Source organism: Emys orbicularis, chromosome 6 (assembly GCF_028017835.1).
Source record: "Emys orbicularis isolate rEmyOrb1 chromosome 6, rEmyOrb1.hap1, whole genome shotgun sequence".
NCBI lineage: Eukaryota > Metazoa > Chordata > Testudines > Emydidae > Emys > Emys orbicularis.
This window is the reverse complement of record NC_088688.1, coordinates 127,956,968-127,984,764: the sequence shown is the minus strand read 5'-3', so window position 1 is coordinate 127,984,764 and position 27,797 is coordinate 127,956,968. Positions and strand designations below refer to the sequence as shown.

The following is a 27,797-nucleotide window of genomic DNA, read 5'->3' as shown; positions in this document are numbered from 1 at the left end:
TCATGCGAGAGCTTCAATGTACTGCACAGGAATGGAGAAGAGGCCTGGCTTGCTCCAGTAGTCGACGGCACGCACTCTGTAAAAGCCCGAGACCGTGGTTCCTGCCAACAAAAAAGTTAAGGCGCGGTCACTGCAAAAGACCAACATCTGCTGTGTGGGACCATCCCTATTCCTGTGAGAGACGCATTGGTGGGATGGAGGGGGATGTGACTGGGGGCTGGCTTCTAACAGGAGTTCTACATACTTGGTAAGTATGGCCCATTTGTTCCCAGCCCATGTACCTGGCCAGCTCTACGGCCAGCTGTAACTGATAATCCTGAGGAAGTTAAGCGTAGTACTCTCCCGAGTGGCTCCAAATATCTCCCCTATCCTAAGGCAGGATCCGATTTTACCTGGGATGAAGTGAATAGCTGTGGATTGTCTTTAAAAAACACGAGAAAAGGTAAATGCAAAAAGCTGGCAGTGATAAGCCAGGTAAGGCATAAGCCAACATTCCAGCAACATAAAAGGTAGCTAGGCTGCTCAGAGGGGAATTATTTCTGTCAAAATGCAGAGTTTACTGGATTAAGCTACACATCCTGTGGGTAACATTATATGCAACAGTTCATACTGCCCTTGGGGTCTTCACTAAGGCACTACCTTTCTTTGTGCTTATCTGTGCAACTTGAACTTGCATGAACACAGCCTTTTGAATTTGAAAAAGCACCTGATTTTAGTGTGTCATACTCAGGGGCGTGCCGTGACATTTTCAGCAAGGCATGCAATTCTACACTGGCATGCAAAGTGTGACCACTTGCATGGGTGTTCCGGGGGCCAGAGAAAATCGTCCCACAAGCACAGCTAGTCCTGTGGCACGCAGTGCATGCGTAGCATACACGGATGGCATGCCACTGGTTGTACTAGATGACGTTGTGCTGTTTCCAGTTGATGGCTCTGTATCTCATTAGAGCACGTCACTCAGAAGCCAAGTTCTCCTCTATTCCATACAAACCTGATCAGTTTTTATTAATGTAACTAAAAACATGCATTTGAGTCAAGAAACTTGGTCTGGAGCGCTCTGTATTATAGATACTCATCCCGCATTGTTTTCAGCTTCTTTCTCTGAGCCAGTCGCTGTAGCACTTATCCCTTACTTTGGCCAAATACTTGCTGACTTCAACAGCCGTGTTCCCTGATTCGCAGGGAGCAGCCCTGATGTTGTTAGGGCTGTCTACGGTCTCACGTTTAGCCATGGGAAGGCTGAGGCTATGTTGTGTTCAGCCCTCTGCCAGTCACTGGCAGCACACGTAGAACTGAGCCCACACCCAGTTTTCCAGCGGGTTGTTCAGACCCCTGGGGAGGGAAAAGCCTCAGCTAGATGTTTGGTGGAAGTGCAGAATCACGGAAGTAAGACACTTTTGTGAAAAAAATCACGGTGGGATTGCACCACTGACTGTCCAGGGTCAGAATCTGTCGCCTGTGCTGCTCCGGTCATGCCACCTGTGTGGCACAAAGGGAGGATGTTTGGCTGGGAGGACACCCCCAGCGTAAGTGGGTTGATAGCAGGTATAGAGCTGGCGTGGCTGGCTCCCATGCCCAGGGAGGGGCAGTGTGCTCTGGCTATCCCTCCAGGAGCCTTTGCCAGCTGGTGCAAATAAACAGCAGCTCTCAAGATGTTCTAACTTCAACCACAGCAGAAAATCAGGGACCCTGCTCCTGCAAGACCTCTTCCCCTTGCCCACGCTGTGGTTCACCTTGTGACCCTAAGAATCCCTCTCAGTGCCAACTGGCAAAGGGTCCACTAGTCTGTAACAGCCACTCCTCTCAGGCCTGACAAACTCACTACACCTGACACACTGCTTTCATAGTACTTACCCCAAAAGGCTTGTGTGAGGTGTCTAATGGAAGCTTACGTCACACTGAGCCTCATAGGCATTGGGTGGTGTACATACGGGTGACATTTAAGAAGTTGTGTGTATGTACTGAAAATAGGTGGATTTAGACTGTCTCCCAGGCACGCTTGGTAAGTTGGTTTTGCCAGACAAAAGGAAGGTGAAGTCACCCGCCCTCCGTTCAAATGTTAATCAAGCATTGCAAAGCCAGCACAAAGGACGTCCCATTTACACCTGCGAGGCAACAGGAAAAACAGGTGGACGGGGGATGGGAAAGAAAGAGTAGCTGGCACCCCTGGAAGGAAACCACAGGGCAGTCACCCTGAGCCTGGGGGCAGAAACAATGGACTTTGGGGTGTAAGAGGAAAGCACAAGGACCCCTCTTTTATCCTGCACTTGGGGGGTGACCGGGCAGTGCAGTTACACCACAAAAACAGGATCTCAGCCAACCTTGGTTGAAACGCTGCAAGACAGGGCTGAGGTGAGAAATCACTTTAGACAAGGTTAGCCTCTTGTTAACGTTAAATCTGAGTCTAGTGCAAGCGGGTGATGTTTCTGTGTTATTTGTAACCTGTTGTTGTGGTTACCCGTGGTCACATCTCATTTCCCTTGGTTAAGAAACAGATTTGTTTTCTCTATCAATAGATTACGGTGCTGTGTTGTTATGCTGCAGCTCATACTCAGCTGAATCAAACAAGTGTTTACTATTCCCTTGGGTGTAACGAACCTGGTCATGGCTGTGAGTGTCCAGCAACACGGGCTGCATGTTACAGGGGATGCTTTCAGAGTGGCTTGGGGGCCTATTAAGGAGGGGCTGGCAGAGCCCTGAGGAGAGTGCTTGAGTGGCTGGAGGGGTCCCGGAGCTGACATCCAGCTTCCACAAGCAAAACTCCCTCACACAGGAGGCGGGGGAAGCAGGTGACTCACAGGCCTGGGCATCCCAAGAGAGTATCACACACCTACACCTTGAACTCAAGCACAGCAGCTGATCTGGCCCCTGATGTCATCTGTGGGGCCTGTCTAAAATGGGAGTCTGCCCTGCTTCTGATGAAGTCACTGGCAAAACTCCCATTGCCAATAGCAGAGTCAGGATCAGCCCTGTGCTGGGTAAGCGCCCAGGGCAGGGACCATACCCTCCGGTGCTGTAAAGAACCACATACACACACGGCATGTAGTGATAGGAATATTACTGTGAAAAACTGTATTACTGTGAAAAACTGAGCTTTCCTTCCCTGTCCGTCCTGCCCGTGTGCTGTGGCAATGAAACACAGGGGCCAAGGATGGAGGTGTTTCTAGCATTCAAGCCACTGTTGACTTCAGTGGGAGTTTGCTTCAGTGAAAACTGAGCAAGGACCTCAGGATCGTATGCTTAGGGACAGATGGTGCAACCACTGTCCATGGTGACCAGGACTTACTCACAATAAGGGCGCATCCTCTAGCCCTAAGGGTATGATCCCCAGGAGAGGAACCTGGTCTCTTTTTTGGCAATGAAGCGCTTTGAACACATCTAGCTCTGTATTCCTTAAACTTAATGACAAATATAACGTAGTACACTTTCAACCAAGTGAGAATGCTGAGGGGACAGATTAAGCTGAGTGTGAGTGCTGGCTTTACCTGGACTGTACACCCAGAGCGTGAAGATCGTGTCTCTGGCATTAATCCGTCTGTATGCTTTTCCGTCCGATGAAAACTCAACTTCGAATGTTTTCAGACATCTAGGAAAGAAACCAAACACCTCAACTGGCTGCTGGTGACCACGGGATGGCCACATCTCCCCATCCCTGTCTCGTCTGTGCAGGAGGGTGAGGAAGAGAAATGCTTGACGTTGCACACAACTGACCAGGAAAGTCCTGTGCTGCAGCAGACCCTCCCAACACAAGGAGCAGGGGTCATGACTCGAAAAGGCCACAAAAGAGCACCAGAGCCTTTGTCAAACTGGTGAGCCCCTTCAGCTTCCCCAGACACCAAGGGGAGAGACAAGGCTAAGCACCTCAGTGGAGATATTCAACATCTCACAGGCGTAGGCCCAATATGCAGGAAAGCCAGCACTTACTGAGGTGCACTAACCAACCCCAAAGGATGCACTGAGTTGGCTGTCCTGTGTCCCCAGTCTGCACATTAGTCTATATCGGTTGGTTTCTGGGGTAGCATGTCTACAGACAGACGGCTACGTCTTCTGACCTGGACACAATCCTCCCCCTTTATCTCCGCATTCCTCATTACTCACATCTGGGCAACTTGGACAGGATTGGATAAAGCAGCATCTTTTAGTACAGGGGCTTTTGTGGCGCCTCCTATCGCCTCCAGGGGAGCAAGACACCCTGAATTGCCATCAAAACCAACGAGGAGTCCTTGTGGCACCTTAGAGACTAACAAATTTATTTGGGCATAAGCTTTCGTGGGCTAAAACCCGCTTCACAGATGAATTGCCATCGTGTGTTAGTGAGGCTGAAAGCTCGGCTCACGCTGAACGGGCAGGGTAGCCAAGAACCTGCTCAAGATTTCCTCCCGGGGAGATCGCACGTGGGTTCGAACAGTCGTTCTGGTGATTAAAGCTACTGTGCTTTGGAAAAAATTGACAAAGTGCCAGGGATAATGCCTATCACTTCGCTGAGAGAGTAAACATTGCTTAGCTATTTAATACCTAGGCCTGATAAGATTACATCTATGTCCTGGTCTTACCTCTATCTCCGTCTTAAAAACACACTTACTTCGAATCCACGCAGTCATCGTCCCAAAGTACTGCAACCTGCCCCTTTGTCAGAGGGATCAAGTGAACGCCTGTCACCTGAGAGCAGAGAGAGGCCCACATTAATATAGAGGGAAGAGGTGCGTTGCTACGATAACACACCGATGGTGCAGCAGCATCGGATCATATTTAACCCCTTTAATACGTAGTCTTGGCTTAACTATTTTGAAGTAAATGGGTAGCTGAAACTTCAGTGCCTCAATATGGACTTCAAATGAAGTAGCCTGGTTTTCCCAAGTAGTGAGCACCAAGGAGCTCCCTTTGATTTCAGGGGGAACCTTGGGGAAAAAAAATCATTCCACGTATTTTGATGCCTCAATCTGGACTTAAACTGAGTTTTAGATCCTTTTGCTCCAACTTCTTGGCCCCACAGTTCTGTAGCCCAATGCTCTCAACTCCCCATATGTCCCCTGGCAGTTAAGGCTACTCGGCACCTCACAGGACATGCTTACCAGGCTAACAGGCATCACAGCTATGACTGCGTCTTATGTGTGGTTATAAAACATCTGAACAGGCCCTTAGCTGAAATGTTATTTTTAACGCTTGGCTTTTAAGCCTTAAAGCATCCGACCCATCTTCAAGACTAGGAAATGCTGTACTTCCCATCATTTCCTTAATGATTTTTTCCAGGAATGGGTAGGTTTGACTTTTAGCTCAGTTGGTTGCCCACACCACCTGCTGTGGGGATGTTTATCCTGGAACGTGAGTCGTGGAATCGCTTTGTCACAGGAAAATTTGGCTCCTGGCTTAAATAATTCTCCTATGCTACCTTTTAACAATGAGCAGACTCAGGCATTGCTGCCTTCATTAACTAAAGTCTGATAGCCCAATAGGGTATGTCTATACTGCAATCACAGGCCTGCGGCTGCCAGCTGACTTGGGCTCTGGGGCTGTTTAATTGCAGTGTAGCTGTTCGGGCTTGGGCCGCAGCCCAAGGTCTGGGACCTTCCCCCCACGCAGGGTCCTAGAGCCCAGGCTCCAGCCTGAGCCCGAACGTCTACACTGCAGTTAAACAGCCCCTTTGCCTGAGCCCATAAGCTCAAGTCAGCTGGCACAGGCCAGACCCTGCAGTGTAGACATGCCCGTAGGATTCAACCAGGCTGTACGGGAACAGTTACAAACTCAGTCCCCTGACACTGAATCATGGTACCTACTTGATTGGGAACAGAGTGAGGTCTTGCACAGACATGGATGAGGAAGACCGATGGAAGTGGGAGTTCCTGTTTCAAGATCAGGCGGCCGTCCCCAGGAAATCGGAATGGTCCGGTCACCACCGGGTCCTGCAAAACCGAAGCCGAATGGAGGCGGTGCGTAAAGAAATCAATATTCACCATTCTTTCTACACTCATTTTATAGCTGCTGATTCCACAGTGTAACGTTGCTGCACCTCTAAGTTAGCACTGCCACTTTTAATGGCATTTAAAAAGTTTACAGCCTGCTAGATCATAACTTGCAGCATTTCTCAGTGAAACAGGAGACTAATATCTATCCCTCTCCTTTATCTAACTGTTCAGTGATTGTAGGGCCTGTTTGCCTGGCTAATTAGTTAGGACCCAAATGCCCAAAATGTGGGTTGTGACCTCAGGAGGGGGGGGGGGGTCAAAGAAGGTCATACAAGATGCCCAGGTTTGCAAATTTGGTAATGTTGAAAACAGGAAAAAAAGGACACACAAGAGCCTTGTAATGTGTTCCATATGGCCAGCACATGGCTGGGACCTCCGTTCAGTGTAGATTAGCGCAGGATGTGAGTGGGCGCAGCAGACAGCTAAGAGTATTAGACCTCTTCCAGTGTGTGTGTGTGCGCCTGATACAGGACAAGTCCCACGAACAGCCCTTAGGCCGACATGAAGTGCAAGACGCCATGCACGAACCCCACTGCAGGACTGGAGCAGCAGAGCAGTTGGCCAAGCCTGAGAGCACGGCTGAGCCTCGCAAGGACTGGCCATTGTTTGGTCTTCGCTGGAGCTCAGTTCTGGTTGAGGGACGACTGGTGGAAAGGGCAGCATCAGGCTATTCCTATGCCAATGTGGAAATGGGATGGACACGTATGATGTGTGGTTTATTAGTTTTGTGAGTGCCGTGTGCAGTTTGTTCCAAAGGGCTGCATCGGAGTCCGAAGCCTGCAGAGTCACTGTGATCTTTAGAAGCCAAACATCCATCGCTGAAAGGAGTCTGAGGTTTTAAGGAGGGAGCCTGAAAACCAAGGCCACTTGCATGCCAGTTTGAGTAATGACACAGAAACGCCTTTCTGATTAGCTATCTTTGCAAAGCTCGCCACAGTGCAAGGTGCACATGGTGTGCAAAAGAGGCACCTTCCCCCCGCAGTGGAAAAGACTGAATTATAGGAACAGCTACTCGCTTGAAACCAGCGTCAGCCCCTTTCGTGACAGTGAGGGCGTTTACAAGCTGCCGACTGGGCAGGGGAGGAATAGGTTAAGTGTCTGGCCTGCAGACAGAGCCTGTAGTTAGCTCTGCCCCTCAACATCTGCCAGGTAATTCAAGCCTGGGGGTGTCCTCTGCAGCTGGAGGGAATAAGTGGGAGAAAGCAGGTTTCAGAGAGCTGGTAGAGCAAGGATTTCATGGATGCCTGAGCGATAAGTAAAGCAGTCTGGTGGGAGGAGGCGGGAGAGTGCTGGATACCCAAACCAGGGGAAGTTCCTATCTACTTCGGACTGAGAAGGGGGAGTTGCATTGCCCCACATCACCCTTAACTTAGCCCCTAGGCCTGAGAGTACAGAAGGAAGCCAGCAGGCTTTCCCTGAGGGGAAGGAAAGTGCGGGCTACAGACTGTTCATTCACACAGTCAGTGGGCAGATGGGACCAGCTGTCCCCCAGCCCTCTGAATTTAAGGCACCAGCTCTTTAAATGCCCAGTGAATAAGGGCAACTCCAGACCCCCCTAAGGAAGAAGGGAAGGCTGGGAGAGACCTACAGATATGTTGATTTTTGTCTCTCTGGATCTAACCCCAGCTGTTGACATCCAGCACAAGATGCTGGTTTTGTTATGGAAGGGTTCTCTCTACCTCTCCGCGAGGGGCTTTTCTGTCTAGTTCCTACTGTGGCCGGTCAGCTCTCTTCCACTAGCTCCTTGGACATACAGAGTGCTTATTTGAGACTTTCCATGAAGCAGCTGCAGATCTCTGCTTTCCGTGCGAGTGGCGTATTGCAATCTGTGGGGACAGAGCCCAACTGATGACAGTTAAAAGCAACCTGATCATATGGATCCTAAACATCCGAGCTAGTGCCTCACACTTTCATACGCTGTGTGTCTGCAAACCTGCACCGGTCCTTCGTCAAGCTCTGAACTAGTGACCTGCCCAGAAAGCTGTCCAGTGAATGGAGCTTTTGCATTGCCCTAGTTTCCCACCACCAGTAGCTCCTCTCACACTAGCGAGGTGGCTTTCATGAGGCAAAGTTCCCGTTCTCCTCTTGATTTTAAGGACAGAGGTGCAGGTTTTCCTGCGTGATCAGCATTCTCCCCTTGCTGACGCCTTCGCCAATTCATCCTGGGTTTAATTTACTGATGTACATGGGCACTTCATTGAGCTTCACTCTTCTCTCCCTCCGGGAATATCGATGTTCTGTCCAGGCGTAACAAGGCAGACACACTCATTGTAGAAAACACCCGGAAGCTGATAATCAAGTGGAGTCGTTTCCTCTTGTTTCAGACTCTACTGAAGAAACTGAGCTGCTGATAGCTCAGCATTTGGAGGGAATTTCAGACCCAGCTGTACTTCCTGATCTCCCACACACAAAGAGGAGGCTCACCAAACACTTTGTCTCCCTTTTAAGCTGTTGCAGCACTTGGCAGCAAGCTTCATGCCAGGCCCTCAGCCAGCTTTGGATAGCGCTGAAGGAGGAGGCTGACTAAGGTGTAAGATCTCAACCCACTTTTCTCCTTGTAGTTCAGCCAGTCAAATTTCTAAGATGGTGGCGATAAGTGTAGAATTGTGTAGACTGTCAATCACAGTTCCTTAAGTCTGTTTAGCCAATCCAGTCGGCACTGTCTTCCAGCAGCCAGACAGGTTTCTCCATTGTGCCGAGTACAATGTTTCTCTTTCATGAATTTTGTATAATTAGTTAGAGCATGGTAGTTACACGCCTTTGGCCTGGTCATAGTTAGGGATCAGAAGACTTGAGGGAGGGTTTGCAGATATTCTTTAATCTGTAAATTATTATCAGCTCCAGAAACTTGAGAAACTCTGTAATAGGGCATTAAAAAACCACAAAGGTGAAATCCAGCCCGTATTAAAGCCAATGAGAGTTTTGCCACTGGCTCCAATGGTGCCACGATTTCTCCCAAAATGTCACGTTCACTTTCTGGTTTGGATTTATCTTCAGAGGAATGAGAGAGGAGATTACTTGCTTTAAACATCTGTTACTGCTTGATCAAGGCAGGGCAGTCGCTTCTTAAACGGCCGGACAATCGGTAAGGCAGGTTGGTGATCTGCATTCAGTCCTATTGGCTGAATGTTTAGTAAAAGCTGCTACAATGCCAAATGTGTTTGAATTGCCCATCTCTGGTGGCTGACGGGCTGCACATGCTAACTGACTTCCAGCCACCTGTCTGAGACTTGTCCTACATTTTATTTTTCCCCTGGTCAGTACTACTATGGACTTAGATTTAAAATATAATGTAAAAAGCAAAGAGCAGACACAAACAAGAGGGTTCCCACTGATCTCTGCAGTCCCTGAGCAGTCTTAAAGCAGCTGCCTGTCTAGGCTTATCATGGTAATCAAGGAGGAAAGAGGTGATAACCACATGACTCAGTCAATGCTAAACTTAGGCCTGGTCTACACTACGAGTTTAGGTCGACTTTAGCCGGGTTAAATCGAATTAAGCCTGGACACGTTCACACGACGAAGCCCTTTCTTTCGACTTAAAGGGCCCTTTAAAGCGGTTTCTTTACTCCACCTCCGATGAGGGGATTAGCGATAAAATCGGCCTTAGGGGGTCGGAATTGGGTTAGTGTGGACGGAATTCGACGTTATTGGCCTCCGGGAGCTATCCTACAGTGCTTCATTGTGACCGCTCTGGACAGCACTCTCAACTCAGATGCACTGGCCAGGTAGACAGGAAAAGCCCCGCGAATGTTTGAATTTCATTTCCTGTTTGCTGAGCGTGGAGAGCACAGGTGACCACGCAGAACTCATCAGCACAGGTAACCGTGATGGAGTCCCAGGATCGCAAAAGAGCTCCAGCATGGACAGAACGGGAGGTACGGGATCTGCTCGCCATATGGGGAGATGAATCAGTGCTGGCCGAACTCCGAAGCAGTAAACGAAATGGCAAAATATTAGAAAAGGTCTCCAAGGCCATGAAGGACAGAGGCCATAACAGGGACGCACAGCAGTGCTGCGTGAAAATTAAGGAGCTAAGGCAAGCCTACCACAAAGCCAGAGAAGCAAACGGAAGGTCCGGGGCTGAGCCGCAAACATGCCGCTTCTACGCGGAGCTGCATGCCATTCTAGGGGGTGCAGCCACCACTACCCCAACCGTGTGCTATGACTCCTTCACTGGAGAATCACGCAACAGGGAAGCGGGTTCGGGGTACGCGGAAGATGAGGATGAAGACAATGAAGATAGCTCACAGCAAGGAAGCGGAGAAACCGGTTTCCCCAACAGCCAGGATATGTTTATCACCCTGGACCTGGAACCAGTAACCCCCGAACTCACCCAAGACCCTGTGGGCACACAGGGGACCTCTGGTGAGTGTACCTTTGTAAATATTACACATGGTTTAAAAGCAAGCGTGTTTAATGATTAATGATTAATTTGCCCTGGCAATCGCGGCCAGTACAGCTACTGGAAAAGTCTGTTAACGTGTATGGGGATGGAGCGGAAATCCTCCAGGGACATCTCCAGAAAGCTCTCCTTCATGTACTCCCAAAGCCTTTGCAAAAGGTTTCTGGGGAGGGCTGCCTTATCCCGTCCGCCATGGTAGGACACTTTACCACGCCAGGCCAGTAGCACGTAGTCTGGAATCATTGCATAACAAAGCATGGCAGCGTATGGTCCCAGTGTTTGCTGGCATGCAGACAACATCCATTCCTTATCGCTCTTTGTTATCCTCAGGAGAGTGATATCATTCACGGTCACCTGGTTGAAATGGGGCAATTTTATTAAGGGGACATTCAGAGGTGCCCCTTCCTGCTCTGCTGAACAGAAATGTTCCCCGCTGTTAGCCACGCGGTGGGGGGGAGGGGTGAAGTGATCATCCCAGAGAATTGGGTGTGTGGGGGAGGGGAATTAGTTGGGTTTGTGCTGCACGTTAACCCTGAAACCGCAGCCCCTCCTTTTACATTGCAAACCCATTTTAAATGGCCAACCCAACGGGTGCTTGGTATGGTTAATGAGAGCAGTACTGTTTGAAACCATCCCCACATGTTAACAAGGTTAAAAAAGCCAAAAGACTGTGTCTTACCATGGCTGCCTGCAAGCCGAAATCTGTGGCCTGGCACTGCGTGAGTGATCTCTCACACCAAACCGGCAGGCCCTCAATATAAGAGGAAAAATGCGACCTTGTAACGAAAGCACATGTGCTGTGTGATGTGAACAGCAAAATTTAACGTGAAAGAGTGTACCCATTGTTCTCTAAAATGTATCTTTTTTAACCACCTCTCCCTTCTCCTCCACCAGCTGCAAATCTTTCTCCTTCACAGAGGCTAGTGAATATTCGAAAGCGGAAGCGAAGGACGCGTGATGAAATGTTTACAGAACTACAGACTGCCTCCCATGCTGACAGAGCACAGCAGAATGCGTGGAGGCAGTCAATGACTGATTATAGAAAAGCCCAATATGAGCGAGAGGAGAGGTGGCGTGCTGAATCGCGGGCTGAAGAGGAGAGGTGGCGTGCTGAAGATGAGAGGTGGCGTCAGCTTGCACACAGAAGGCAAGAGTCGATGCTCCGGCTGCTGGAGCATCAAACTGATATGCTCCAGCGTATGGTTGAGCTGCAGGAAAGGCAGCAGGAGCACAGACCGCCGCTACAGCCCCTGTGTAACCAACAGCCCTCCTCCCCAAGTCCCATTGCCTCCTCACCCAGACGCCCAAGAACACGGTGGGGGGGCCTCCGGCCACCCAGTCACTCCACCCCAGATGATTTCCCGAGCAATAAGTGTTAAAGTTTTAAAGTTTTAAACTGCAGTGTGTCCTTTTCCTTCCCTCCTCCCCCACCCATCCCGGGCTACCTTTGCAATTATCCCCCTAGTTGTGTGATGAATTAATAAAGAATGCATGAATGTGAAGTAACAATGACTTTATTGCCTCTGCAAGTGGTGCTCGAAGGGGGGAGGGTAGGGGAGGGTGGGGTGGTTGGTTTACGGGGAAGTAGAGTTAACCGGGTGTGGGGGGAGGGGCGGAGGGTTCATCAAGGAGAAACAAACAGAAGTTTCACACCGTAGCCTGGCCAGTCACAAAACTCATTTTCAAAGCTTCTCTGATGCGCACCGCGCCCTGCTGTGCTCCACTAACCGCCCTGGTGTCTGGCTGCGCGTAATCAGCGGCCAGGCGATTTGCCTCAACCTCCCACCCCGCCATAAATGTCTCCCCCTTACTCTCACAGATATTGTGGAGCGCACAGCAAGCAGCAATAACAATGGGGATATTCTTTTCGCTAAGGTCTGAGCGAGTCAGTAAGCTGCGCCAGCGCGCTTTTAAATGCCCAAATGCACATTCCACCACCATTCAGCACTTGCTCAGCCTGTAGTTGAACAGGTCCTGACTCCTGTCCAGGCTGCCTGTGTACGGCTTCATGAGCCATGGCATTAAGGGGTAGGCTGGGTCCCCAAGGATCACGATAGGCATTTCAACATCCCCAATGGTTATTTTCTGGTCCGGGAAGAAAGTCCCTTCCTCCAGCTTTCGAAACAGAACAGAGTGCCTGAAGACGCGAGCATCATATACCCTTCCCGGCCAGCCCACGTTGATGTTGGTGAAACGTCCCTTGTGATCCACCAGGGCTTGCAGCAGCATTGAGAAGTACCCCTTGCGGTTTATGTACTCGGTGGCTTGGTGCTCCGGTGCCAAGATAGGGATATGGGTTCCGTCTATCGCCCCACCACAGTTTGGGAATCCCATTGCAGCAAAGCCATCCACTATGGCCTGCACGTTTCCCAGAGTCACTACCCTTGATATCACCAGGTCTCTCATTGCCCTGGCAACTTGGATCACAGCAGCCCCCACAGTAGATTTGCCCACTCCAAATTGATTCCCGACTGACCGGTAGCTGTCTGGCGTTGCAAGCTTCCACAGGGCTATCGCCACTCGCTTCTCAACTGTGAGGGCTGCTCTCATCCTGGTATTCTGGCGCTTCAGGGCAGGGGAAAGCAAGTCACAAAGTTCCATGAAAGTGCCCTTACGCATGCGAAAGTTTCGCAGCCACTGGGAATCGTCCCACACCTGCAACACGATGCGGTCCCACCAGTCTGTGCTTGTTTCCCGGGCCCAGAATCGGCGTTCCACGGCATCAACCTGCCCCAGGAACACCATGATTTCCACATTGCTGGGGCCTGTGCCTTGTGAGAGGTCTAGGTCCATGTCCATTTCCTCATCACTCTCGTCACCGCGCTGCAATCGCCTCCTCGCCTGGTCCTGGTTTTGCTTTGGCATGTCCTGGCTCTGCATATACTCCAGGACAATGCGCGTGGTGTTCATAGTGCTCATAATTGCCGCGGTGATCTGAGCGGGCTCCATGATCCCAGTGCTAGCTATGGCGTCTGGTCTGAAAAAAGGCGCGAAACTAGTATCTGACGGACCAGGGGAAGGAGGGAGGGAGGGAGGGAGGGGCGAGTGACGACATGGCGTACAGGTACAGGGAATTAAAATCAAGAAAGGTGGCTTTGCATCAGGGAGAAACACAAACAACTGTCACACAGAATGGCCCCCCCCCAGAGATTTAACTCAAAAGCCTGGGTTTAGCAGGCCGTTGATTTGACGGAGGGAGGGGGGAAGGAAATGAATACAGAACAAATCTATTTTTCACATCTTAAGACGACGGTGCAGCATGACTGATAGCCCTCGGCATTTTCTGGGTGCTTGGCAGCAAATACTGGGCGCTTGGCAGTTAGCCTTCAGGCCTATTGCACGATCTGCTGCTCAGGGAAGACTCAGCTAACGTGCGATGAGCCAACAGGGCGCGTGGCAGAAAATGGCATACTACGACTGATAACCATCATCATCAAGACAGTTCCATAGGACTGAGCATGTCTGCCCAGGTGCCCATGATTGACAGCCACTGCTGTACGACGAGGACAGTTACCAGTCGTAATAAACCATCTACTGCCAAAAGGCAAAAGGCAAGGGGGCTGGTGCAATGCAGCCCCACGGCTGCCGGCACCCAGATCGCCAATGAAGGCTACCAGTCATGCTGCACCGTCTACCGCCAAAAGGCAGTTAGCTGCTGCTGCTGTGTAGCAATGCAGTCCCACGTCTGCCGGCACCCAGATGACATATGGTGACGGTGAGCTGAGCTGAGCGGGCTCCATGCTTGCCGTGGTATGTTGTCTGCACAGGTAACCCAGGTAAAAAGGCGCGAATCTATTGTCTGCCATTGCTCTGACGGAGGGGGAGGGGCCTGACGACATGTACCCAGAACCCCCCGCGACACTGTTTTGCATCATTCGGGCATTGGAATCTCAACCCAGAATTCCAATGGGCGGCGGAGACTGCGGGAACTGTGGGATAGCTACCCATAGTGCAATGCTCCGGAAGTCGACGCTAGCCTCGGTACTGTGGACGCGGTCCGCCGACTAGAGCACTTAGAGCATTTTATGTGGGGACACACACAATCGGCTGTATACAACCGATTTCTATAAAACCGGCTTCTATTAATTCGATCTAATTTCGTAGTGTAGACATACCCTTGGTATCTAAATAATCCTCCAGAAACATAATCCTTCTCAAACTTTAGCAACCCGAGGACCCACATTTTGATTAAAAAATTTTCAGGGACCCCTAAGCCCCCCTGATCAGCCCCAGGCCCCGCCCCCACTCCATCCATTCCCCCAAGTCCCCACCCCTACCCCTCCTCTTCCCGTCCTCCCCTCCCTCCGTCGCTCGCTCTCCCCCACCCTCACTCACTTTCACTGGGCTGGGGCAGGGGGTTGGGGTGTAGGAGGGGGTGCGGGCTCTGGGAGGGAGTTTGGGTGCGGGGTGCGGGTTCTGGGATGGGGCAGAGGGTTGGGGTGTAGGAGGGGGTGCGGGATCTGGGAGGGAGTTTGGGTGCAGGGTGCGGGTTCTGGGATGGGGCAAGGGGTTGGGGTGTAGGAGGGGGTGCGGGCTCTGGGAGGGAGTTTGGGTGCGGGGTGCGGGTTCTGTGATGGGGCAAGGGGTTGGGGTGTAGGAGGGGGTGCAGCTCTGGGAGGGAGTTTGGGTGCGGGGTGTGGGCTCTGGGAGGGAGTTTGGGTGCGGGTTCTGGGCTGGGGTAGGGGGTTGGGGTGTAGGAGGGGGTGCGGGCTCTGGGAGGGAATTTGGGTGTGGGTTCTGGGATGAGGCAGGGGGTTGAGGTGTAGGTTCCGGCCAGGTGGCGCTTACCTTGGACGGCTCCTGAAAGCAACAGCTCCTAGGCAGGGGAGAGGGGGGTCTCTGCGCGCTGCCCCTGCCCACAGGCACTGCCCCCACAGCTCCCATTGGCCACAGTTCCCGGCCAATGGGAGCTGTGGAATTAGCGCTCGGGGCAGGGGCAGCATGTGGAGACCCACTGCCACACCCCCCCACCCCCAGGGACCGCAGGGACATGCCAGCTGCTTCCAGGAGCAGTGTGGAGCCAGGGGAGGCAGGGAACCTGCCTTAGCCCCGCTGTGCTGCTGGACTTTTAGCGCCTACAATCTCTGGGCGTGCAGGAGGCGCTGGGAAGGAAGGGGAGGAGTTGAGGGAGGGCGGGGGAGGAGTTGATCAGCGGGGCCCACGGACCCCCTGGAATACCTTTGGGGACCCCCAGTTCCGCGGACCCCAGTTTGAGAAACGCTGCTCCAGAACATAAACCAGTCATCAGGTTCCTTAGCCATAATGTCACCAGTTCATGAACAATTTTTACCGCATACGCATCATACCTCGGCATCCCTTATTTGTTGGAATTGCTTTACAGAAGGGAAATCGGGGCTTCCTACTTTCTTCCACTCCAAATAGGGATTGGTTAGGTTGTTGTCCAGGAGGTATGTCACGTACACAAGCTCTTTGGAAACACAAAGGAAACATGTAAAGCTCCCGATCTGGGTTTAAAGACGAAGGGTAAAACTTTCAAAAGTGCTTAAATGACTTAGGAGCCAAAGTCCCATTTTCAAAAGTGACTTAAGAGCCTGAATCTCACTGAAAGTCAACGGGACTTGGGGTAAAATTTTCACAAGTGCCTAAGACTAAATATTTTCAAGCCTTGGTCCTTAATGTTATGCTCTTAAATTCCTATCTAGGCTCCTAACTAGAAGTGTCCTGACTTTCACAGGTGCTGAACCCTGTAGCAACTGTTGAAGACAACGCCAGCAAATCCTACACACCGTGCAATGTTCAATATCTAGATTACATTATGATCAATCCCAGAGGGAGCTCTTTGCTCAGTGAGACCTGGCTCAGAGGCAGCTGGGCTGAATAGTTTCTGAAAGCGTAGAATTCCCTGTATCCCTTCAAGGCCAGAGGCAGGCCCAACTCTGGGATCAGGGTCCACAATCTTTCCTACTCCAGTGCCCCTAGACCCCAGAAAATCTGGGGCTGCCAGGTAAGGAGAGATTTCTAGCTTGGTAATATACAAATTCTAGATGTGACCTCAGTTGTGAAATGAACCCTTTGGAAATGTTTGATGTGAACCTTTTCCTGGTTCAGTACCCAAATCCCCACACGCAGCCCATTTACCTGCATGCCTGGGGAAACGGGTAATGTTCACTGTCACAGCACTGATGTTAGAGGATGTCCGGTTGTCATCACTAGCGTAGATCAGTATGGTGGCCTGCCAGCTGTCTGACGGCTGTAGCTCCGCAGGAGCGTGCACGGTGGCTAGTACTCCAACAGTGTCGGTGTCGGCACTTTCGTCTTTGCTGATAATATCTGCAAAAACTTGGTTTTCCCCTGGAAGTAAAAATACATTTTTGACACATAAGGTAACTAGACCAGCGGTAGACCTGTGACGAGGTGAAACACAGAACTGTCTATATGCAGGGCTGAGCTATAGATTACTTGGTTATACCAGCATGAATTTGGAGGAGCACTGGTGAAGTCACTGGATTTACCCTGGCATATCTGAAACTGCCCATGGTGTTTCAGCTCTGGAAATACAGCCCAGGTTCTGCAAAGCACTTCTGCATGTGCATAAACCTCATTTACTATGTTTGTACAGCATCTGGCACAGTGGTCCGCCAACCTGTTTGGCCTTTAGGTACTACATGCCTAATAACAGTTTTAAGTCAATAAGACTTAAGCGTGTGTCTAAGAGAATCAGGGCCTAGATTAACACCTTGGCGGGAGCTCAGAAGAATTGAGAGGCCGGAGAGCTTATTAAAGAGAAATATAGCTTGAATGGACCTGGCCCGGGGGGATACCAGTCCACAAATATAAAAGGAAAGGTACTGACCGAGGTGGCATACGGGGGTATAAATAGAAGCAATAGGATCAATTTAGAGCAGGGGTGGCCAACCTGAGCCTGAGAAGGAGCCAGAATTTACCAATGTACATTGCCAAAGAGCCACAGTAATACATCAGCAGCCTCCCCCATTAGCTCCCCGCTCCCAGCGCCTCCCGCCCACTGGCTGCCCCACCGATCAGCGCCTCCCCCTCCCTTCCGATCAGCTGTTTCATGGCGTGCAGGAGGCTCTGGGGGGGAGGGGGAGGAGCGAGGGCACAGCAGGCTCAGGGAAGGGGGCGGGAAGGGGTGGAGGGGGGGCAGGGCCTGTCGCAGAGCCAGGGGTTGAGCAGTGAGCACCCCCGGCACATTGGAAAGTTGGCGCCTGTTGCTCCAGCCCCAGAGTCGGTGCCTATACAAGGAGCCACATATTAACTTCTGAAGAGCCGCATGTGGCTCCGGAGCCACAGGTTGGCCACCCCTGATTTAGAGGGATAACAGACTGTCAGGAAAACAGCCTGACACCAAGACTGTTAATCTCCCAGAGGGAGGGGTGGAAGAACCATTCCTTGTGACACATCCAACTGGACTGGACAAACTCCTAGTAAATGTGGAGGAGGGAATAACCCCGCGTTAGCAGGAAGATGGAGTAGATGACCTGTTGATAGATTTTAAGCATGTAACTTGCATGTGACTGGGGACTGGCATTTAGCGACTTAAAACAAACATTTACCATACCTAGCAGTGCCAGCAATCCCATTACGGTCAGCACAGGCTTCCTCACCATCTGGACATGAGGTGGCTTTGTGTTGTTCATCTGAAATCGGGCAGTCAGTGTTCTCTGGGTGAAGTAATGGGGATGGTAGTTCATGAAGGCATTGTCGTTACTCAGCAAAGTGTAGTTGATAGTGTTGTTGGCTTTGGAAATGAGCAGGTTTTGATGTTGGATGATTACCTGTAAAGTAACGGGGAAAACTGGCCATCATGCTGGGGAAAACACACTTCTTGCTGACACTCTAACAAATAGATTCCTATCTTAAAACCAACGGTCTTATTTTTGTTGAACTGCATATTCAGCCTACATGATCCTGCGGCAGTTCTACATGATGGGCTGCTTCTGCCTGGGGCCACTTTAACTCATTTCTGTGCCTTCGTTTACCCACTGAAAACAGTGGAGTAGAGCACCCTTGCTTCATTTGGATACTGTAGTGAAGCTACAGAACTAGTTTCATCCCTACGCTGCCACCCGTGTGTACAGGATGAAGAGCTGTACATGCAATGAAAGCAAAAGCATACAACATTTTGGCTTCAAAATTCATGAAGATCATCTCAGAGTGGCTTTAGTTCACATAAGCTCTCAGGTTGGCTAACATCACGGCATCAGTAGGATTGCGGCAGTGTGTTGACTCAGATGTGAAGGATTAACCCTACCCGTGAGAATGCACGGGGAGCAGCGGGCTCTCTGTGAGAATGCCAAGCGCTGCACAAAGGAAGAGTTCTAGACACGCTGTGTAAGCAGGCAGTGCAGGGGCTCAAGCCATGTTAGCTGGACACTGGGATTACAGTCAATGGAGATAGCTCTACTAGATTTCTGAAGAGAGTTCTGGAGCAGTCCTTTTGGAAAATCTGGAGACTTCACACCATCCCTGAGAAACTCTTTATTAATAGTGAAGGTTGACACACACTTCCTCAGGAAGTGAAGTCTTAAGTGTCCAGAGGATGGAATTATTAGCGTGGTTTTCATAGATTCATAGATTCTAGGACTGGAAGGGACCTTGAGAGGTCATCGAGTCCAGTCCCCTGCCCTCATGGCAGGACCAAATACTGTCTAGACCATCCCTGATAGACATTTATCTAACCTACTCTTAAATATCTCCAGAGATGGAGATTCCACAACCTCCCTAGGCAATTTATTCCAGTGTTTAACCATGCTGACAGTCAGGAACTTTTTCCTAATGTCCAACCTAGACCTCCCTTGCTGCAGTTTAAGCCCATTGCTTCTTGTTCTATCCTTAGAGGCTAAGGTGAACAAGTTTTCTCCCTTCTCCTTATGACACCCTTTTAGATACCTGAAAACTGCTATCATGTCCCCTCAGTCTTCTCTTTTCCAAACTAAACAAACCCAATTCTTTCAGCCTTCCTTCATAGGTCATGTTCTCAAGACCTTTAATCATTCTTGTTGCTCTTCTCTGGACCCTCTCCAATTTCTCCACATCTTTCTTGAAATGCGGTGTCCAGAACTGGACACAATACTCCAGCTGAGGCCCAACCAGCGCAGAGTAGAGCGGAAGAATGACTTCTCGTGTCTTGCTCACAACACACCTGTTAATACATCCCAGAATCATGTTTGCTTTTTTTGCAACAGCATCACACTGTTGACTCATATTTAGTTTGTGGTCCACTATAACCCCTAGATCCCTTTCTGCCGTACTCCTTCCTAGACAGTCTCTTCCCATTCTGTATGTATGAAACTGATTTTTTCTTCCTAAGTGGAGCACTTTGCATTTGTCTTTGTTAAACTGCATCCTGTTTACCTCAGACCATTTCTCCAATTTGTCCAGATCATTTTGAATTATGACCCTGTCCTCCAAAGCAGTTGCAATCCCTCCCAGTTTGGTATCATCTGCAAACTTAATAAGCATACTTTCTACGCCAATATCTAAGTCGTTAATGAAGATATTGAACAAAGCCGGTCCCAAAACAGACCCCTGTGGAACCCCACTCGTTATGCCTTTCCAGCAGGATTGGGAACCATTAATAACAACTCTCTGAGTACGGTTATCCAGCCAGTTATGCACCCACCTTATAGTAGCCCCATCTAAATTGTACTTGCCTAGTTTATCGATAAGAATATCATGCGAGACCGTATCAAATGCCTTACTAAAGTCTAGGTATACCACATCCACAGCTTCTCCCTTATCCACAAGACTCGTTATCCTATTAAAGAAAGCTATCAGATTGGTTTGACACGATTTGTTCTTTACAAATCCATGCTGGCTATTCCCTATCACCTTTAGTACTTATGTAAAGAGCTCTCATTAGAGATGTGATTTCCATCCACATTTTCTGTCGAAGTAATGTTTCATTAGTGACCTCATTGTACTTCATGTATAAGAACTTAGCAGCGTTTTGCCCTTACTGTTGCACCAATTATAATCATTGGGACATGATTAGGATCATTCATTAATGGACCATGTATGCTATTAATTGCAATACAAGAGGTAGCCTTATGGTCAAAGTATTGGACTAGCACTCTGGGCTTACACCCGAACAGTACTAAATAACTCCACTGACCCCGGTGGAGTTGCTTTGGATTTACACCGGTGTAACAAAGTGCAGGCTTTGGCCCCGGTTCCAATTCCTTACTGAGTGACCTTGGGCATGCCCCTTTTATTCCTCTGTAAAATGTCCAACAATGCAACAAGGAGACAGATCAAAAGCGTAGGCCAGAGCAGAAACGTGAAGGGTTCTGCAGGCAAAACCCCCAAATGTTTACACTTTTTGCGGGGCAATAATAAGGAGCCAGTGAAGGGCCTGAGAGGAGACTCGCTTTCTTTAAAGAGTCAGCTAAAAATGGTGTGACATAAGCAGTGATAAAGCTATCACAAGTATACAGTGTAGTCATAGCCATGTTGGTCCAGTATCTTTTTGTGGCCCAACTTCTGTTGGTGAGAGAGACAAGCTTTTGAGCTGACACAGAGCTCTTCTTCAGGTCTGGGCAAGGTACTCAGTGATGCTGCTAAATACAAGGTGGAACAGATTGAAACATGTGTTAACTACTTACGCTAAACAACCTTTCCCAGACCTGAAGAAGGGCTCTGTGTAAACCTGAAAGCTTGTCTCTGTCCATCACAAGTATACCACAGGGTACGTCTTCACTACCCGCCGTATCGGCGGGTAGCAATCGATTTATCCGGGATCGATATATCGCATCTCGTTAAGACGCGATATATCGATCCCCGAACGCACTCACCGTCGACTCCGGAACTCCACCAGAGCGAGCGGCGGTAGCGCAGTCGACGGGGGAGCCGCGGCTGTCGATCCCGTGCCATGTGGACCTCAGATAATTCGATCCAAGATACTTCGACTTCAGCTATGCTATTCGCGTAGCTGAAGTTGCATATCTTAGATCGATCCCCCCCACAGTGTAGACCAGCCCATAGACAGGAAGTATTTGAGAAATGAGATGCGCCAGCTCACACTTAGAGGTTTGTGCACACCCAACGTGCAAACCCAGTCGATTTTTCGGGTCAATACTCCCATGGGCTTTCCAGGGACTTAGAAAGATCCATCTAATTGCTCCCATCTCCTCTCCAAATGCAAGGGTACGGTTCAGCAGATACCACAGGGAACATTCACAAGTTGGTACAACTGGCATGCTCCCAGGAGGAGGGGCAGTCTCTTCCCCAGCATTGCAGTTGCCTCCTTGGTTACGTAGTTCTGCACTGCCCCAACTCAGGGCCATATGCCCATTGCATGGCCTGCCCCTTGGTGCAGGCAGTAATAATGAGGTCATGTCAGCCCTCTGTGCAGAGACCTCACCCAAAGCCCAAGAACTACTGCATTAAGCAGTCAAGGAGGACGGTAGTGGTGCTTAGGGCTTTCTGGGAAAGGGTGATTTTGTAGTTGTGGGTGTATAATGCACCACAAGAAGATAGTGGCGAGCCTATTACAGGGAATGAGGGAAAGTGAGTTTAGCCAATCATGCAGAAGGATTCACGGTAGGTGTCCCCAGCACATTCTCCAGTTCTCATAGGAGGAGGAGTTTTCACAGGGCTGTTTTCTACAGGGACACTCGGGAAAGGGAAGATGAATTAGCTAAAGCTGTGAAGTTAAAGCACCTGACACCCTGGTGTGAGAGCATTCAAACCTCAGGATTTGGCTTGTAATTTTTTCCTGAAGTCCATTCAGAAACCTAATAAAACATTCTTTTGGCAACACACTTGCTCTGCAGATTAGTTTATTAGGTGAGGACACTAAGTGAGCGTTGAGTTACCTTCACCACCATGGCTGCATAGGTCACATCAGCTCTCCACGTTTGTGGAACTGACCATCCAACGAGTGGGTCTGCTTCATCATTGTATACAGGAACCGAGGTGAAATTTGGGAACAACTTCTGAATTTGCTCCATTGCTTCTGTTTCTTGCTCTAAGATGTGAAGAGAACTTCCAGCTCCCTGTAACAACAGGAATCCCATTCATGCAAAGTGAGGAAGCAAAGTGTCACGTACGGTACTCTGAACAGTGGTTCTCAAACTTATTTGATTAGGCCTCCCATCTTTGTGTCTGTAGTAGTTTCTTGCCCCCCCCCTCCCCAAGTACATATATCGATTAAAAAAAATCAACATGCAACTCTCACTAAATATTAAAAACAGTGAAACATTGATTCAAACAGAGCCAACGATTCATTGTAATAAGAACAAAAGCAAAACTGCGATTGTGGTCGATTTGTTTACCATTAAATATGCCCACCGCGACATAGCAAACGGATTAACGTGCAGATGGCACCGACTTTGTATAATGCTAGGCAAGCTTAACAGAAATCCACCAAAATGCACAGCACCATCTAAGGACCTGGTATGGCTGGAGGAGTCAGCGTTGCTAATTATTCATGGCTGTGGGTAAAATGTGTGCAGTGAGGTTTTTTTCCCTAAAGCTTCTCACACTCCCTCTGCCCCTGAATACATTCTGTGCCCCCTCAGGAGGGCCCGGCCCCCAGTTTGAGAACCTCTGCAATGAAAGACAGAGCACAAGAACGTATGTCCCTGTCAGATTTGTGTGCGGTGTTGTAGCTGTGTCGGTCCCAGGCTATTAGAGAGACAAAGTGAGTGAGGTAATATCTTTTATTGGAACTGAAGAAGAGCTCTGCGTGGCTGAAAAGCTTGTCTCTCTCACCAACAGAAGTTGGTCCAATAAAAGATATCATCTTGCTCAACTTGCCTGTCAAATTTAACATTTCTACCCTATCTGCTCAGGCACTAGAACTGTTGACAAGCGGTCAAGACTATTGTTTTAAAGGGGAAAATTGTATATTTCCCCCCACTCTCCGCATGTGAAAGTGGCAGAAAAGTTGTTTTCAGGTGGAGACTAGATATGGAAGCATTCCGCTTGGAAGGAAGTTTGTCTGTTAGAACAACTTTAAAAGGCCCTCTGGAATTGTAATGGTTATGTACCCCAGTACAGGCAGAGCAGAATTCTGAAAGTAAACTTCATAAACAGTCAACCTTAGCAATAAATTGGATTAAGAAATACTCTCCTGTACACTTTTTTTTATTAAACAGCTAAAAGCCTTGAACTGACCTTCTTATGTAGGGCTATGTAGTCCAACCTGACACCAGTCGCTCCAGTGAAGAAGTTGGTTCCATTGTAGCAGTGATGTAGAAGACTCCAGCAGATGGGCGACTTTGGGAATGGATGGAAAGAATCTCCTGGGCCTCCAAATTTCAGTAAAGAACTAGCTTCTCTTAACCCTTCTGAGCATGCGTCGTAATAATTGAGAAACCCTAGAGTCAGAGCAATTACGTATACAGTAGATGGTTACAGCTTAAAATTATAATGATGTCTCGATTCAAGTTACCGAAGAGTACGGTCAGTCCTCATATTGCTGCAGCAGGCTGTGAGCAATTAGAAAGTATAAAATGTGTTTGAAGCCACCTTTTTCCACTTCCTCTCTCCATTATTGATCACAACAGGGGTCTCGAAGTCCCCTCCCTTGGGGTATGTCTACACCCAGCCGCTAATTCGGCGGCTGGGAATCGAAGTTCTGGGTTCGACTTATCGCGTCTTGTCTGGACGCGATAAGTCGAACCAGGAAGTGATCGCCGTCGACTGCGGTACTCCAGCTAGACGAGAGGAGTACCGCGGCGTCGACGGGGGAACCGCGGCGTCGACGGGGGAGCCTGCCTGCCGCGTGTGGACCGAGGTAAGTTCGAACTAAGGTACTTCGAACTTCAGCTACGTTATTCACGTAGCTGAAGTTGCGTACCTTAGTTCGAATTGGGGGGTAAGTTTAGACCAAGCCTTAGGCCAGGTCTACACTACCGCGGTAGTTCGACGGCTGGCAATCGAAGTTCCGGGTTCGATTTATCGCGTCTGGTCTGGACGCGATAAATCGATCCCGGAAGCGCTCGCCGTCGACTGCGGTACTCCAGCTCGGCGAGAGGAGTACCGCGGAGTCGACGGGGAGCCTGCCTGCCGCGTGTGGACTGTGTCTGAACCGCGGTAAGTTCGAACTAAGGTATGTCGACTTCAGCTACGTTATTCACGTAGCTGAAGTTGCGTACCTTAGTTCGAATTTGGGGGTTAGTGTAGACCAGGCCTCAGTTTCACACAGTCTCAGCAACAGGAAGCTCCTTTAAAGGATTTTGCCTGGGCAAGCTACCAAGGTACACAGCTATTAAAACACATGGCTTTAAAGCAGAAAAAAAACTGCATAGCACAACTTTACTTTATAACCAAACAGTGAAAAACATGATTGTATTGGCATCACCCTTACTCCCCATTCCCCACCCTCATTTCTGTTTTCTCTCATGTTAAAGTCTAACCTGAGACTTCATGAAATTCAGGGCAGGAATGCTATTAATGGAAGTTATGTGGATCACACCCAGGGCCAATCCCTTATAAAACAGAATATACCTGTATATACCCTATTATTTATCACCCACCTGCCCCTACCCTACTCCACCCCCACACGAATTAAATCAAGGTGAAAAGAAACAAACTTACCTTTGACACTCATTGACACATTATCGAAGTCATGATGATCTGGCTCGTTCCAAGTTTCAAAATTCCATTTGGCAACATGTTCCAATCCATATCTATCTGCAGATGAAACTACCTTTCATTACTGCCCGGTACGCTTCCATGTGGTAATGAATAATTCATCACTTCAGGGATAGAGCTCAGGACCAACCTGCAGCCTTCCAAACATAGTGGATTAAATTCTGCCCTTTGAGGTGCCTGTGCAGCTCCCATGGATTTCAATGGCCGTGGTATGCCTGGCTCAAATGGCTGAATTTGAGCCTCTGTGACTAAAAAGTAGCTTCTCTTTCACTCATTCTCTGTGGCTATCAACACCAGCTTTCTTCCTGTCCACCACTGTTGTCTATCTTGCCCTTTACACAACCAGCGTAAGGCCATGGTGGAATCCAAATGATCATGTTCATTACATATGTACGACATGCAATGCCTACCTACCTATAAACACATGGCTGCCCTGGCACAGCTCTGGTAGCTCCCAAAGCAAAGACAGAGAGGGCTGCTAAAGGCCTTGAATTATTCAAAGGCTTGCTATCTAATTGCTATATACTACAGCCACACTTGCAGCCTTGTTCTCTTTGATGCCCCTCTTCTTCTCTCCTGACCAGGACTTTGCTAAATCATGTCACTTTTTGGTCAGTCTTCAAAATCCATCCCTTCTTCAATTCTCATTCCTGACATTGTCAGTGACTTCCGGTGTGACCCTGGGCATGTCACTTAACTTGTCAGTACCTCAGTTTACCCATCTGGAAAATGGGGGTAATGGTATTTATTTTATCTATTTCCCAGGGATGTGAGAGACTTAAGAGGTTCATTATTTGTACGGGGCTTTTAGCTGTGGTTGAACAGCACTGTGGAAGTGCTAATCCTCATAGACTCATAGAATATCAGGGTTGGAAGGGACCTCAGGAGGTCATCTAGTCCAACCCCCTGCTCAAAGCAGGACCAATCCCCAACTAAATCATCCCAGCTTTGTCAAGCCTGACCTTAAAAACCTCTAAGGAGATTCCACCACCTCCCTCATGATTTCAGCCTACATAGTTTGGCTTAGCCTAATTTTTTATTGGGCTACACACTGTATTTGTTGTTTTGAGTGTTGTATTGTCTAATGTTGAGTGGTGAAAATGAAACTAAAAAAAGACAAGAAGTGGAACTGGGCAGATAATTCTCAGCCTCAGTTAGAACTCCTCACTCAATGGGCAAGAAACTTAAATGTACTGAGCTCCATGACTTGTTTCAAGTGGTTTCAGTCTCTCACCCTTCTAGGAAGCTTTTCCAAAATTGAGTTCAAGAATTAGTATTGCTTAAATAAACCCATTCAAACCTCTCCCATTCACCCAATTGCTGCTATGCATCCTGAAATCAAGTATAAACCACAGAACTTTGGAAGAATAAAGGACTGATGATTAAACAATGATTATTTAATAACTCACCTATGTATCTCTTGGCCAGAAGTGCAATTAGGCTCCTCCATCTTATAACCTGTTTTTTGTCTTCAAAATCTGTAAAGTATCCTGAAGGGCTTCCCATCAATTCAAATCCTTAAATAAACACAAGAAGTCTAACTCCCCATGTTCATGAACTGGTATACTTTTGATTAGCTAAGGAAGTCATTGAGTCTTATTGACACTTAAGAATCTGAAACTACATAAGACACAGGAAATTAGTTACATTAAATGGGCTACCTTTCCTGATGCCACACACTAATTCCACACAAATAGTTACTTTGGTCTTGAGGTCGTTCAAACTCATTGCTTGTCAATGAAATCAACAGTATTAGGAGTTACCACCTCAGCTTATGAACTGGAGTGTGACTTAGAGGTATTGGAGGTGTGTATAGTTGTATATGGGTAGTGAAAGCAAGATGAGTTTAGGAACGTGTCCTCTTTGGTCCCTTCTTGAGCGTATTTCAGCGAGGAGAGTTGATCACAGCTTCCAGTTCAGAGTCTCAGATTAATGCCAAAGCACGTACAAGTAAAGCACTAATGTGCTGCTTTACATTATTCCCAGTGTTCTGTGTGCAGAATTTCCATTTACATTAATGGGAGTCAAATGTAAGTAGAAGCGAACTAATTTTGGACCAAAAACTGCTCTGGCAACAGCTGTTTAGTCTTATGATTGTACATTTGATCCAACATGTTTAACTGACCAGGAAAAAGCTGTCCTTACCTGGAATGAGTTTGTTTTTCCAGAGAAGATCCATCAAGTTATCCAGACTGGTAAAGTTGTAGTGAAGTTTTCCATTTGTCACTCTAAAGAATATAGGCAATTGAAAGATACAAACCAAAGAAAATAGCTAAAGTAAGCAAGAGAGACTGAAATATTAACATGACAAAGCAGGTCCCTAACTAAATTTTGATCGTAAGTTCGGGATAGCTCAGTGGTTTGAGCATTGGCCTACTAAACCCAGGGTTGTGAATTCAATCCTTGAGGGGGCCACTTAGTGATCTGGGGCAAAATCAGTACTTGGTCCTGCTAGTGAAGGCAGGGGGCTGGACTCGATGACCTTTCAAGGTCCCTTCCAGTTCTAGGAGATGGGATATCTCCATTAATCATTATTATTATTTCTGGCCAGCAACTGTATTACTGTTCATAGAGCATGTGACACAATGGTGCAGGGCCCCGTTTTTGGTTGACCCCCTAGGTGCTACTGTAAAACAAATAATAGCATTTGTTAAATAATGAAACTGTATCGCTTGTATACTTAATATAAACGAAACCTTTGTCTCAAATAGATCAACTGCTTTAGTTATATAATTCACAGCAACGTTTCAGTTGTTTAGAAATACATACGTTACTCTTTATTCTCATTTTAAAACAGTTTTGCCATAAGGTGATTATTCTAACAAAGCCAGCATGCGGCTCCAGTAGAA

The 27,797-nt window shown here is 48.6% G+C and overlaps 1 protein-coding gene across 1 annotated transcript; it reads right to left on the bottom strand.

The window, feature by feature from the left end:
- IDUA (alpha-L-iduronidase) lies at window positions 1-27,176 on the bottom strand. The gene is made up of 12 exons (XM_065406778.1): window positions 27,094-27,176; window positions 26,358-26,465; window positions 24,892-24,987; window positions 23,467-23,669; window positions 22,164-22,343; window positions 17,906-18,122; window positions 16,465-16,677; window positions 15,672-15,793; window positions 5,775-5,900; window positions 4,583-4,659; window positions 3,486-3,586; window positions 1-101 (listed from the first exon to the last, which is right to left on the bottom strand). The coding sequence occupies exons 1-12, from the start codon at window positions 27,125-27,127 to the stop codon at window positions 1-3; spliced, it is 1,578 nt and encodes a 525-aa protein (XP_065262850.1). The 5' UTR covers window positions 27,128-27,176.
- Between the last annotated feature and the right edge of the window lie 621 nt (window positions 27,177-27,797).

Coding starts and splice junctions, on each gene's coding strand:
- IDUA (XM_065406778.1), bottom strand. CDS start 27,127: ATGGATCTTCTCTGGAAAAACAAACTCATTCCAG. Junction 16,678..17,905: donor GGGATTGCTGGCACTGCTAG/GTATGGTAAATG, acceptor TTTTACTTCCAG/GGGAAAACCAAGTTTTTGCA. Junction 3,587..4,582: donor GATGACTGCGTGGATTCGAA/GTAAGTGTGTTT, acceptor TTTCTTTCCTAG/ATGTCTGAAAACATTCGAAG.